This window comes from Lotus japonicus, chromosome 6, assembly GCF_012489685.1.
Source record: "Lotus japonicus ecotype B-129 chromosome 6, LjGifu_v1.2".
Lineage (NCBI taxonomy): Eukaryota > Viridiplantae > Streptophyta > Magnoliopsida > Fabales > Fabaceae > Lotus > Lotus japonicus.
In genome coordinates, this window is record NC_080046.1 from 65,513,882 (window position 1) to 65,529,063 (window position 15,182).

Here is a 15,182-nt window from a genome sequence, read left to right on the forward strand (position 1 = left end):
ATTTCAACGTGCGTGGGGTGGGAGTGCATGTCACTAAATGTTCCCCTTGTTGCATTGCTACTCAATTACTTGATATACAAGGAAGCCATGGCATTTTTCCGCTTAGTGATAAAAATAGATGTGGAAAACTTGCAATTGTGGGATGAATGTTGGGCTCCATTGCTTTAAAAAGAGAGATTATTCTCAGGTCTTTTCTAATATTGTTGTTTGTTTTCTGTGTGTCAAGTGGAACATCTACATTCACACATGATATTTTCTAATATTGATGTTGTATGTTTGTCAAGTGGAACATCCACACTCATACAACTTTATCTCATCTCCACTCATGTGTTTTTAAAGTGTGAACATAATTTTTTTCCATATATATTTGTTTATAGACATGATCAATTAATAGCTTAGGATGTATTAAAAGAATATAGAAAACACTTGTTTATTCTAAAATTATTTTAATATCATTTGAATTTCTTGGTCGGTTATTTTTATGAACATGATTATGCAAGAGCTACTCTAGCATTGTTCCTACAGCTTTTTTTATATAACCAAATTGTCACTTATTGAAAAAGATTTCAGAGGACATTAACGATGCTTAAGCTCTTTGCAATTCCTTCAGCAGTTGCAAAATTTAGGAGTGAAAGTTTACCACAATTAAGACAAGATTCTTTTACAACTAGGCGTTTCTTACGAAAGGTATGGATTGTTTTTGCATACCAATGAATATTTCCCTAACGATTAAACCATTTTATGATAATAAAAAAAGTTATTTAGCTGTCTAAGTAAGAGGTGGAGTACAAAGGATGAAACCTATCAAACTTTTATTTGGAAACCACTTGGGCATTTGGCACCAACAGCTTCAAACCAAAGACTAGAACAAAAAAGGATAAGAGAAAGTTCTATTTTAATAAGATTACCCAAAGATTAAAAGTGGAAACTTCCTCAACTCTCATTTGAGGATATACATGAGATGATCCATTTCTTTGTTCATTTAACTCTCCTTAAACTATTGCAAGGGTTTGTTTATTTTAAGAAAATATCTTATGTTCAAGCTTTTTTACTAATTCCTACACAATTATTTAAAAACATATATAATAGAGTGAAAATAAAATAATAATAATCATGATTGATAGTGATACTTTTATAAAAGTAGCTTTGTTAGCATCTTTGATTGACTACCGCCTCAATAAGAATAAATTATAACATTTATAAATCTTTATTAGTAATAATAACAATGGTGACTGATAGTGATACTTCAATTTAATATACAGTTGCACTTGTCTTTTACACTTTGATTGAATCTTTGTAAATTGAATATATGTTATGAAAAGACTAAGGTGCAAATTTAGACCCCATGCTAAAATACGCAACTACTTTGCAAGTTGCAACTACAATTGATATATGGCTTAGATTGGCTAAATAAACTCGAGGTTAAAGTAAGTCAAATTGACAAGAATATTGACAATGTTTCATATGCTTGATTCAGATTAACTCTCTCATAGCCCTATTGAAAAATACAGACATGAAAGAGAGTCCCACCTCATAAGTTCAGTAAAAACCGGCCCGGCCTTTGTAATCTGCAGATTTTACACCAAAACAAGAGGGAAAAAAGGGTAAAAATTGGACCATAAGAAAGCATGAATAAGTTTACATTATAATACAAGTACAACAACTAAGATGGCAATCTTTCAACACTATAACACTAAAAAACTATACTACAGGGGTTGATAAAAATAACACCCCATTAGTTGCAAGTGACAGCCTCTATATGCACATTTGAAACATCCTAGAGGGAAACATCATATGGTAGTTGTATTTCATGTGACTGTTTCCACTTAATCCTAGTATAAATTTTTGTGTTACAACCGTCATCACATTCATGTCTTGGCCGGGAAACATGAAATGAAACATACAGAGCAAACACTAGGGATAGCATTCAGATGAAGAATCATTGATTCGAAACTTCCCCACCACCTTGATTCAAGATTCACTGCTGATGTCTATGCTCTTTTCCGTGCAATTTTGATCAGAATGCTTGATGGTCTCAATAGAAGGAGGACTTAACTCAGTGAGTGCTTTACTCCCATCCCTATAGCCACCTATACATATCGTGTCACCCCGACCATGCCAGGTGCCGTCTTGAACGTTGTTCATCTCAAGTGTTCTTGACTCCTGCACCATAAGACAAAGATACAAAAACTCAATACAATGAATGACACTAATTATAGATATTTCCCCATTTTGGTTATTATCATTTGTAAAGATATTCTATGAAGTTAAGGGAGAGAAGTTTGAATGACCTGACATAATGTACAACAAGGACAGATGAAATGGTAAACGCAATCGTCCAACGAACTATCACTACCCTGAAAAAGATACCAAAAGATAAAGTGTTATATATACAAAATTACAAACACGGCCAAAATTATGTCAAAGTTGGTCACCATGTATTACACAAAACTAATAGCACGTAAACGACAAAATTAAAGTCAACACACGCTACTACCAACATAATAGGAAATTACATGATTCAAAGCATCAAAATACTCCAAAACATGTGCGTGCAGGTACACGCGCAAAATAAAATTCATGACGTCCTCCATCACCGGAGTCAAAAAGAAATATTCCAAGAAAGGATAAAGGAGACATCACAATCATTTTGTCATTTGATCACATATTAGAAAGTTCTTCATATAATCAAACTAAATGCTCTGATCTAGCAAGGTATATAAATAATATAATTCCAGTTCAAGGTGTCAGAGTCAGACATGTCAAGCCTTTCAACATCATAACTATCTTTCATGTCATCTGCTTATATGCAATGTAATTAAAATACATATAATTTCAGTAGATCCATAAGGACACAACACACAGAACCCATATTCTCAGAAGTTGTAAAATAACAAAGTGATACTTATACCTCCCCCTCTACGTCTCTGGTCATATTTACACCAGAGTCAGCACTATTGCTTCATTGGTAATAATTTCACAACTCATAATTACTGAATAAGGATGGTGCAACAATATGATCAATATATAACGCAGTTCTTATAAACAAAGAGAACAAGACAATTAAAAGCCTCTAAAGTGAGCAAGGGATGTCCACAAAGAAATCGTAGTGAGTTCAGATCACAGCACACTTGAAGTTATATGAAAGGTGAAAGGTGGATGCACCTTTACTTGCTCACTTTCACGGAACTTTGTCCAAACAAGACAAAACTTATGATACAGGAAGAAGAAAACATATGTATCCTCTGACAAAACCTATAAGTTAATAACTTAATGTTAACTAACAATCGCAGTATATGCAAAAATACCCCACCTTGATGTTGAATTTCTTTCGCACACGAGTTCGATAGAAACCTAAATATGCTCCCACAGTAATGATGAAGGCAATTCCAAGGTATAGGAAGTAGTGACGCCTCGTGACCGTAAAAGCAATAAAGTTAAGAAAGGCACCAATAGCAAGAAGAAAATATACTACTGCCTGCAATATTAACACAAAGAAATCCAAACTTCAGAGTTATACTACCAAAAGTAAGAAAATCTGAGCATATGGAAATCACCAATTCTAAAGGTGATTTCCATTTGCTAAAGTTTTCAGCTATGATTAGATTGTATAAAACAACACAGATGCCCTTTGATTTTCCAAGCAATTTAAATATACCTGAATAAAGCAAGAACCAAAACCAGCTCGCTTCATGTTCTTCCCAAACCGGTAGCATGGACAACTGCAAAACCAAGTGAGCCATTAATTACAGACATGTTATATCATACAAATCCTTGTAAATAACTAATCTCCCAGCATATTACTCATTCTTGTGTTTATGAGAGGAAAACTATCACAAAGTTGCAAACTGAACTGAAATGCAAATTAGCAGTCAACATAAGTCACATTAGGGACCTAATGACACGAATAAAGGATATCTTACATGTAAACATTTCTCCTCCTATTCAAGCTGAAATTATAGGCTCACATGGATTAATTTCATTCATCTATCCAGAAATGAACCCCCATTTCTTTCAAAATCAGCTAAGCTTCCCACAACAAACTAACAATATTCTCCACCAAAACATAGGGAAACCCCTCAAAATGAACATCAACACTCAATCAATATACACAACTTGATATCATACAGAAAATCAAACAACACAATCAATCAGAGAGAACCTTACCATGCAGATTCAAGAGCGATGCGGCGATCATCGAAACAATCAAGTAATTCACCCTCCCACATCCTGAAAACCCCAGCAACACCAAGGTGTTGTTCCTCATCCCTAAAAGTTCCTCCAAGCTTCCCCCAAGTCCCATTGGCAGTTTGCATCGCGACAGAGGAACAAAGCATGTCAAAATCCAAAACCTCCATCCCCTCTAATAGCCTCTCCTTCTCTTCAACCCTTTCCTCCTCCTCCAAACCCTCAACAACCACCCTCTCCTGCTTCTCCAAATCCCCCATTGCTGCAAAGCTAAGGCCTCTCCCTTGTCTTCCCCACAAAGATTCCTCTGAAATTTGGGGTTTTGGTTTTTGGGTTTTCAGGAAAGAATAAGGAATAATGCTTTTTGTTCAACAAAAAAAACAGTGAGGATTCTTCATTTGTTGTTGTTGGTGCGTAGGTTTTGTTATTGCACATGAAAGAAAGAAAGAAAGCAAGCAAGTTGAACCAACCAAACCATGTTTCTTCCGGCAATTATTTTTTATAATAAATAAATAATTAAAATTATTATTTATTGTGTAATGCTAATGGAATAGTGATCCTTATTCCTTAGGTTGGCGGGTAATAATGGCGTGTGGGACCTACATGTATCCTATCCCTATCTCACTAGAATATAGCTAAGATTTTCCCATGCTGAATTATCTATTAACCGTCTTCTAATTTTGATTTTGGCTCTTTTTATGATTAAAGAAACTTTGCTAAGAATAAAAACGTGATCAATTTCTACCTCTTGATAAGTTCAGAACCGGAAAAGTATCTAAACATGTCATGCCAAAAATAACGTAGTCTCTTCTTCTACGTCGTTGCATATTTTGCCTTGTTTCCTCTTCAATTTGCCTAGCTAAAAAGATGGGGGTAGAATAATGAAAATGGAGAAAAATGGTTTGAAAGTGAAGGCGAATTCAATCTTAAAGCGTCAAGTTGCGTTTCGTAACATGTGGCTTTATGGGTTTTCATTGGTGGTGACTGGTGATGCTATTCTAACTTGGCAGCGATATTCTACCATATTATCATAATTAGCTGGTCCTCTTGACAATTGACTTCTTCAGAGTTGGTTTAATGTGAAAAGTAGAAGAAAATATTTGGATTATGATTAACACTTTTCATACTCTGGATAAAGTCAAAACATGTCAAGCTATGCATAATCATGTGAGGTTTTTTAAAATATACAGTCAAATGGGGTCGATTTTGCATTTAAATAATGCTACTTATATTTAAGTGAATTAATATACACAGTTTGCTTAATAATTGAATTATCATAGTCTGTGAATTGTGTTGAATTATCATAGTCTGTGAATTGTGACCATTGACAAAGTAACTACTAGTTGGATGAGAAATGGACAAAAAAACAATGGGCAAGTTCGTTTGGTTGGGCTAAAATCCGTATCAACTTTTAACTTAAATCTTTTAATGGATATGGATATTTCTTTCCCATTCACAAAAAAGGATAGGGATATGAACAAAATATACAAATGGATGACAGCACAGACAGACAGATAGATAGGAAATGAATTGTAGATGTGGCGGATAGAAAACACTGTCGTCAGATGCCATTGTCTCCACCTACTCAGAGCAAGCAAATATGACATTTGCATGAAAACAAACAAAAATATTCCACACTTGTTCATCCAGCTTTTGCTTTTCTTGGGATGGGGTTATCTAATTATCTTTGAGTTTCATTCGTAGATAAGGGATTGACATGCACCAACTACCAGGGTGAAGGACAGTAACCAGTAAGTAATTGAAGGAACAAACTTGCTTTTAAAGTTATTTATCAGGGTTTCATTTGGAGTAAACAAAAATACAAATCAAAAGTAAAATACACGAACGATTATAGATCACACACAAGACAGATAATGATGAGTATACATCAAATATGGCTTCAAGTCTTCATTGCAGGTCTAACCAGTCCCAAACCAGAACCACTTCCCAAATGCTTGAAGTCTCTGGCTTCAAGATGATCCCCATGACCTGCAAAACCCGTCCCTCCTTTCTCCAAATTCACCAAATGTCTCTCTTTACAAGCCTTGTTGCAAACTAGACAGACCTTATCAGAAGCCATAAATCTATCAGCGCATTTCTTGCAAAACACGTGCCCGCATGAACTAATGGCCACAAGTGACATTGTGTTGGTGAGAGTAACTTTGCAGCTAGGACAGATGTATGAGTTATCAAGAGCCTTGGGATTTTTCGGCTCACTAGTATCTTCAGTGAAGATGACAGGGAAAAGTGTCTTTAACTTCAGTTTCTCATTGCCTTCTGGACAGATTGTACTGGTTGAAGGTGCATCTACTTTCGCAGCAGCTTCTGGTGTAGCAGAAGGCAGCCAAAATGCCTTCATGGTCCGAAGGGCTTCCTCCTCATAGGAAGTGGTCTTTACACTGTTTGCCCCATGGAAACCATTCTTATCGCGGCTATAATTTCTATCACTGTATTGTGGCACAGCACCGTGGTTTTGCTGATCAAATGCTTCAAGCTCTTTAGCCTTTTGCAATGTCAATCTCTCTTCTTCCTCGTCTTTTTCTTGCTTCTGCTGAGCAGCATGGGCCACAAGCCTCCTGTTTTATTGTCAATGTCAACATCAAAACCACATTATTAAGGATTTGAGGTTGACAGCATAACACCGGTTGCAAACCAGGGGAAAACACAGTATAAACAAAGAAAATATATATTTAAAGTTCTGAGCAAACTAATGGAAGTAATTCTACATAGGAACTCAGACCAGCAATCACAGGAACAGCCAACTCTTCATAGATCAGGTACATGATTAAAGCCATTGTAACTTTAAAGCCCAACGAGCACATACATAATATGGTGTTTGACTTAAAATTCAGAGCTATTGTCAGACAATATTCCATTTCTGCTATCTAAATTCCAAACTAATGCAAAGTTAATTCTTATTTGCAAAAATTCATCTCAAGCAGTCAAGCTGTCTACCAGTTCATGTCTCAACTCTCAAAGAGGAAGTCATAAGTGAACAAAACCATCAATCAAAACCTCATATAAATGCTTTCAAAAGGTGAGGCCGACACATGAAAAGGAGACTACCCTCCTAAGCCCTAAGCCTCATTACCATTTGCAACACATGATATTCAACTCAACTTCGCAAAACAAATTACAGTAATGCAAAAAGCATTGCCTTGAACAATAAGGATCAACTACCCAAATTCCAAAGCATTCAAAATTAGTGATAGTGAAGAAGATCAGTTATATCAAAAAATTAAGCTAGTACTGCCGAAAACTTCCTCTATGAATGCCACAATTCTTGCAAAATTAAGCAGATTCCTTGTATGCCCAAAGTGCCAAATCCAAAAGCCCACACCATCATGGAGCTTTGATCAAACAAACAAATTCAATTGGCAATAAAATTACATTTTAAGCTTGACAATTGCCATATTAACATTCCAATCAAAAACCCGCCATAACGTAACCCGATTCCTAGCTTACTCTAACCAGGATAATTAGAAACTACCAATGCAATTCACTTAATAATCTTTCATTCCCAGTTTCTATCACAAGTTACAAGCACTCAATTCAATCAATCATTCAACTTCTACTACCTTATGCTATGCAATTTCAACCAAACAATATTCCAAACTCAACTAACTACCATTAAACACAATAATAGAAAAAAGAATTGGAATCTGAACCTTTGAATGTCTTTCTTCTGAGACAACAAGCACTGAAGAATGCACTCTTTGCAATAGAGATGGCCCTTTTGGCAGCTCATGGGGTCAATTAGGGATTTGAGGCAGAGGCAACAAGCATCGAAGGGCTTAATGGAATCCTTACCCAGCCTCTCCTTCTGAGTGCCATACCCGAGTTTGCGCTTCTCATCGTAGGTGAAGAAGGCGAGATCGTTGTTGTTCTTCGAGTGTCTCTGCGGCATCGCTAATTTCAACGTTCAGAGCTTCGATCTTCGGAAAATTCACAGGAAGATGGATTAGGGTTTCAGATCGATCTTCAACTTCGAACCTTTTGATTTTAGTTCGAATATCACGAAGGTGAAGGAGCACAAAGAACTTGTTAATGGGCTTCTCATTTGATTTTTGTTGGGCTCAATAAATATACATTTTTGTCAGCCCAAATTACATATTCATTTTTGTCAAAGATTTTTAAATATTTTTTTGAGTTTTAAAAGAAATCATTATTGATAGAAAAAATTAACAAAGAATTCACATGTGGCCATTTGGTATGTTGTATAATATAAAGTCTATTAGTATTATGTCTGATTGTATATTTACGTTTGATTGGACAAGACCCGATAAAAATATAGTATTATACAAGTACAAAAAGACGTTGGGTACTGGTTAAAATATAGGGTAACAGTTCTACAGGTGGTGCTAAACAAGGCATTGCTAGAGTTGGACAGCAGTTAGTAACTGCTATGAAAGGTAATAGAAGAAAAACGGAAGGAAAGACCAATATTGCATTTAACAAATACTATAAAGTGGTGGCGGTGGTGGCGATAGGGTAGTGTTTGTGGTGTCGGTGGTGGCAATAGAGTGGTGGCGGCAATAGGGTGGTGGTTGTGGTGGCGGTGGTGGTGGCAACACCAGTGGTGACTGCAATTTCTGAAATTTCTAATATTTGTTAACTGCAATATTAGTCTTTTCTTCCATTTTTCTTCTATTACTTTTCATAACGGTTACTAACTGCAGTCAAACTCTCGCAACGCCTTGTTTAGCACCGCCTGCATAACCGCTACACTGTATTTTAACCACTACCCAACGCCTTTTTGTAGTAGTATACAATATTTGTTCATACAATGTATAATTTATCATATCATTTAATTTGATATAATATATGTTCAGTGGATGAGAATGGTGATTATAATGGTGGATTGGTGGTGGTGGTATGGTGGAGGCGGTGGATGGTGGTAGTTGTGGAAGCAATAGTGTCGATGATGGTGGTGTGTGTGTGGTGGTGGTAGTGTTCGTGGTGGTAGCGGCGAAGACCCGATAATATTATGCTTGATTGTATTATGCTTGATTGGACAAGCCCTGATAAAAATATAGTATTATACAAGTATACAATATTTGTTCATACACGATATAATTTATCATATCATTTAATTTGATATAATATATGTTTAGTGGAGGGTGGTAGTGGATGAGAGTGGTGATGATAATAGTGGTAGTGGTGGATTGGTGGTGGTGGTATGGTGGAGGCGGTGGAGGGTTGTAGTTGTGGCAGCAATAGTGTCAATGATGGTGGTGGGTGTGTGGTGGTGGCAGTGGCGAAGGATGGAGACAGGGAAAATGGTGGTGGTGGTACTGGCAATGGCGGGGTGAAGTTGGTTTTAGTAGTGGCGGCGTGGTGATGACGACGGCGGACCGAGTTGGTGGTGGTGGTGGCGATAACCGCAGCGGTGGCAGTGGCGACGTCAACGATGGAAATGGCATAGCAGAGGTGGTGGCAGTGATTGTGACAGTGAATTAAATAATTTCAAGTAGCTTATACCTCACAATCTTATCATGCCTTATCCATCATATATAAGGTGAATTAAATAATTCATTTTAATGTATACGAGTTGATTGATGAATAAGTATATACAATACAATGTTAGCGTCAAACAATTAATAAACTCATAATGTATTACATAAGCTTAATTATATAATCAAGTCCAATACAATACACCAAACGAGACCTAAGTGTATATTTCACATGTCTAGATCAGTTAAGTACGCTCGCAATGTTTTGAGTGTTTTGGTGTGTACAAAGAAATAAAGTTCATTCCTTGTGACCAAATTTTGGGTGACACTCTAACATTTGTAATTTGTGGTGGTTTTTTACCGCCACAAGTTGTAGAATTTATTTTTTTTAAATAAAATATATAATTTGTTGCGGTCAGAATTAGAAACAGTCATAATTTACTTAACCGCCACAAATTATAATTGTTCGGTGTCTCACAAAAATTAGTTGATGACACATGAATATTTTTTATGAAAAAATTATCAAGCAACTATATTATTGTTGTCATCGAGTGTAGTTAGTGATGAACTTCTTTGAAACTTGGACACATCATGCTGCGGTTGAAAATCACTCAAAGAGGCACTAAAACTCTAAAAGTGATATACTCAGACAAGCATTACACAACATCAGGTTTATCTAATTATCTATTGGGCTCACATGTTTTGGAGTTTTGTTGTAAGCCAGAAAATTATATATTGGGCTCACATGTTTTCCTGGCCTCCCCTTTCATAAATCTGAAATTGACTAGCTGATATTTGATATAGACTCCATAGAGTTAATTTCCATCGTTGCTTGAAGAAAGCAAGCATGCACACTTAAACTTAACATCACCTTTGCTCAGAAAAGACTAGTGATGACATTTGTCGATACCAAATTAAAGGGTGTGTAGTAGTGGCTATAATTTCATGAAAAAGTTCACGCCCGTAGAATATTTTAATTTCCTTTTTGTGGTTCACATATTCACATAGTACAATCAGGGACATATCAGAAAACCAACGGCTTTGAACTGATAGAATCCAAGGAAATGAAGAAGGAATAAGCACAGATGAGATAACTCAAAAAGTATCTCTCGTGTGATGTGTCTATGGTGGTAAATTTTGGCAAAATTAAAGCTTACACTCACAGCCACACAAACCCTTCTATTCTTCCAAAGAAACAATTCTCACAGTCATTGCAGATTTGATTCCTTACATTGTTTTTTTTCGAAAGTTAAATAGAATTCATATAATAATGAGGAGATATACACGATAAACACCCTCCTAAAAACAGGACTTTATCTTTTATCGAAATGTTAGTTATACTATTGTACATATAATTTGTTAGCGACTTACATTAGTGGCGATTTTTAACGGTGACTAAATATTGTGGGAAATTTTAGCCCTTAGATTTTAGCTTCTCAATAATGTGTGTCAATTGTGTACACACGAAAAGTGTAAGTCCACATATAAGAAGTTGGAGACTAGGAGGCGAATTTGGTGTGGATGAATTACTTGTTTATTAAATCGGATCTCGTTGACAAAACAGATATAATTAATCTAGTTAAACGTTGTTTGAGTTGGTACTATCCATGTTCACATATTAAAATACTAAGTTGTGCTTATGGAAGGCACGTGGTACTGTCGGATTTGCTTGGCCCCATTGCCCCATTCTCAGGTTCAAAAGCTTATTATTTCAAAATTATAAATCACATCAGCATTGGTTGTTGCTTGCTTTGTCCAATCAAGGACACTAGTTATGATCTAAATCATGATTATTAATCAGTTAAATAAAGATAATAAGAAACCATTTTACATCCAATGTCTTGAAATTGAGTGAAGTTTGTGGTTATATTATAGTCTTAGTAGTTAGTACATCTTTGAATGTACGATGAAAAATCAGTCCACCGTGATTTTAATTTTACTGTACTTTTTAATTCAGGTGTCTATCCAAACACTTTTTTGGTCCACTTGTGCATACCCCTTTGATTTCGGGCTCTCCTAGTGCTTCATTTAATATCAGGTGTTTGTTGAGTATACTAGTTTATAAAGGTATAGATTCTAGGCAATATCAAAAATCAGACAAATCCTCAATCAGTGTTCAGAATTCATTCACACTCACGTTCCAGGTTGGAAGGAGAGCCATGTTATCGAATCAAACAGAAGTTGAAAGCATGAAATGTGATTATTAATAAATGAATTCCATCAACTGTTGCTAGTGGGCAATCTTTGATTAGAACCACAAGTTTAATGCTCTATAATTGTGACCTTTCATCATATACAAATCTAGTCTAGTGAATCAAAATCAATAGTAGTGACTGTTGGCATTAAAGAAACGCAAATATTACAGCACATAAACCACCAACAACTGATTTTGCAACCTGTAATTTATCGGTTATATAACTATTATAAAAAATGTTCAACAATCTTCTTTCACATGGAAGATTCATCCCCAAGCAATCTGAAAGAACCCTTTGAGAGAATCAATCTACCAAGGCATTTCCTCTTTGTTATTTGACAGAAAATGCCTTGATTGAATTTGGAGGTATTGCTAATGAGCAGAGAATTAAAAAAAAAGAGCCTAAAACCCTCAAAATTAGAAGGACAAGAAAAAACAGAACAGAACAGAGGAAGAAAAACAGGGGATCTTGGAAACATAACTATACTTGTGATCATAGCTTTACAAAACAGAGGACTTAGCTTCAGCAGCAAGAAGAAAACATTATTAGTCACCTTCTTGAGTCTTGACCATGAGAGAATCTTCTAGAACTAGTTGCACTATTTGAAGAACTTGAAACCGGTGGTGGCGGTGTAGATGACCATGGTGGAACCACTTGGTTTTCTTCATCATCATCATCATCTTCTTCTTCTACATCAGTATCACCATCGTTTTCTGTATCATCCTCCTCTGTTCCTTCACCATCATCATCATGATCATTTTGTTTGGTAACACAGTGATTGCAAACGGTGATTGTGGGTACAAACTTGGGCCCGGTGCCATGCCAAGCTGTTGGAGATTGACAAACATGGCAGAGGAGAAACCTGGAATGCTTGGTGACGAGGAAGTTTGCAGAGTGAACCTTGGCATCACATTGCCAACAGAGGCTGGCTCGATCTGATTCACAGAACAGTTTTGCGGGACTGTTGCAGAGCTCGCATGACTTCTTCATCTCAATTCTCAAACCTTAACTCGTTTTGTCTTTGTTGTTGTTATAAGCAAAGGCTAGATATACTAAATTGTGAACCAGAAAAGACAAAATACAACTTGTGACTATTTTAAAACCATTTCCTGTTTTTTTTTCTTCCCTGGTTTTTGCTTGGTTGATCAAAGGAAAGGGTTGTAAATCTAAAATTTTACATGTTTGATTCTTCTTAGTGCATTTTGGATACAAGGTGCTAATACAGTGAGAATGGAGAGATGGAGATAGTTGCAAGAGTTAAAAGAAATTTGCTTATGTTTATTTTGATTTTGACTTAATCGTGGTTTTCGACACTTAAGTATGATCTCCAATTTAATTTGGTGAATACAAAAAATTCATGCTAAAGCTAACCTCATAATGTTAGTTTCAAACATTATCCATTTGAGTATTGTTTATGGAAAAAAACTTTCATCACAATGTAGATATTTTTATCGAATATGATTGACTTTTGCAAGATAGATGTTTTAGACAAAAATCATTCTTCAATCAGTAGGGTATTATCACAATCCTTGTTAACAAGCCCAGTACAAATGCACAATAATGGTGAGTGTAGCTTTGTTAAGATAGATTGATTTGTGTTTTATGTTCAAGTTGGTTTTATTTACTTAAAATGGGCATGCCAAGTTGCATTTCTGACTATTTCTAGTTCTACTAATCAAAGTTAGCAAAATGATTATGATGTCTTAATTAATACATAGTACCAATCAGTGGGAATTTGATTTTCTCATATTGAAGTGAGAATTGGGCAGATAAAGATATAAGATATTATTAAGGTAAGCACCACCCAAAGCGTGCCACATCGAGAGGCACTAATTTTTTTAATTATCCTCATTGCTGATATTGTGGAGCTTTAGTCTAGATGATATTCTTGCTTTGATGATCATGTACTTAATTGTGTCCCTCTTTATCTGAACAGAAAATTTGCATATGCACTATACAACGATATTGGCATTTATTCTTGAGCTAGCAACTTGGGAAAGTACAAGAAGGTCACACACGTCCAGAGCCAAGTGATGAGTGAATTCTGTGGGTTTCATTGTGAGGTCAGTATCTGCCCCAATTCTGGAGGTGGTTTTGGTTAAAAGGTTCTTCTTCTTGTTTCATTGTAGACCGCAAAGTTTCTTGCAACTGAACATAATATGGACGAAATTCATGTTAGTATTTGGAAAAAAGTGTGGTCAACGGTCACCAAAACAACGCTTAACTCTAATATATATTAAAAAGTTATGTCCCGACTAAGAAAAAAACAAACTTATTAACTAAATAATACTAAATGATAAATGAGGTCTAAAACTAACTTTAAAGTGAGACCTTTTTTACTTAGTATTAATGCTTGGTTTTTTGGGGCTTTTTTACTTGGGTGACTTTACCCTTAGACCGGCATGTTATAAATAAATTTTAACACATAATAATTATATTATAAATAATATGCACTTAACACTAATTGCAAAAACACATTCATGGATCAATTTTTAATATGATTCATAATAGAAGTTAAAAAAAATATAATATTAATTAGGGTATGAATTAGGAAACAACAGTGACAACAATATATGATAATAAAATAAAATAAGAATACCAGATTTTTTAATGCGGAAAAACTTCCCTCAATTTGAGAGAATAAAAAAAATCACGGGCACAAGCCAAAATATCACCACTATAGAAAAATAATGTCTTCATAGAAAATTTAGGGACATCAAAATTAACACCTTCAAGGTGGAAAGTGGAAACAAACAACACAGTAAAAAAAACTCTAACAAAAAATAGCACTACCTAAAAATAGAGAAGGTAAAAACCTAGATAAAAAATATTAAAATAACGAGCTCAATGACAAAAAAAACACATATTGAAATTTCACTCAAAAGAGAGTACAAACGATGTACCATCAAAATATGTTAAAGAGACCAAACTTTCGACGTAGTGCTTGAATGAGAATGTCAATTCTTTTTTTTAATTCAAAGGTTTATATTTCATTCATAACCCAAGGTTTGTCTAACGACACGTATAACATGCGAAAATAAATTTTAATGAGTGATAACACAATGCAAAACATAAGCAATTTGAGTACAAGTAGGGGTGGAAATAGGCCAGGCGACTCGTCAGGGGCCTATGGCTTGGCTCGTTAGAGGCTCGGCTCGTTTATTAACAAGGCCAGGCTTAGGCTTTTTTAAAAGCTTGATTAACTAAAAAGGTCAGGCCCAAACTATTATAAAAGCCTATTTGGCCTAACAGGCCGGCCTATTTATATATTATTTTTATTAATAATATAAATAAATATAATATAATAATATATTATTTGATTTTTTTTAAACTTATGTATACTTTA

The 15,182-nt window shown here is 35.3% G+C and overlaps 3 protein-coding genes across 3 annotated transcripts; all 3 read right to left on the bottom strand.

The window, feature by feature from the left end:
- Positions 1 to 1,594: 1,594 nt before the first annotated feature.
- Positions 1,595 to 4,672, bottom strand: LOC130724386 (uncharacterized). The gene is made up of 5 exons (XM_057575604.1): positions 4,168 to 4,672; positions 3,659 to 3,722; positions 3,314 to 3,478; positions 2,292 to 2,357; positions 1,595 to 2,163 (listed from the first exon to the last, which is right to left on the bottom strand). Exons 1-5 carry the CDS (start codon positions 4,446 to 4,448, stop codon positions 1,972 to 1,974), a joined length of 768 nt encoding a protein of 255 aa, XP_057431587.1. The 5' UTR covers positions 4,449 to 4,672; the 3' UTR covers positions 1,595 to 1,971.
- Positions 4,673 to 5,944: 1,272 nt separating this feature from the next.
- On the bottom strand, positions 5,945 to 8,206 carry LOC130724425 (E3 ubiquitin-protein ligase CSU1). Its single transcript, XM_057575647.1, has 2 exons — positions 7,857 to 8,206; positions 5,945 to 6,764 (listed from the first exon to the last, which is right to left on the bottom strand). Exons 1-2 carry the CDS (start codon positions 8,093 to 8,095, stop codon positions 6,089 to 6,091), a joined length of 915 nt encoding a protein of 304 aa, XP_057431630.1. The 5' UTR covers positions 8,096 to 8,206; the 3' UTR covers positions 5,945 to 6,088.
- A 4,080-nt stretch (positions 8,207 to 12,286) lies between these two features.
- Positions 12,287 to 12,978, bottom strand: LOC130723805 (B-box domain protein 30-like). The gene has a single exon (XM_057574941.1). It carries the CDS (start codon positions 12,824 to 12,826, stop codon positions 12,386 to 12,388), a length of 441 nt encoding a protein of 146 aa, XP_057430924.1. The 5' UTR covers positions 12,827 to 12,978; the 3' UTR covers positions 12,287 to 12,385.
- Between the last annotated feature and the right edge of the window lie 2,204 nt (positions 12,979 to 15,182).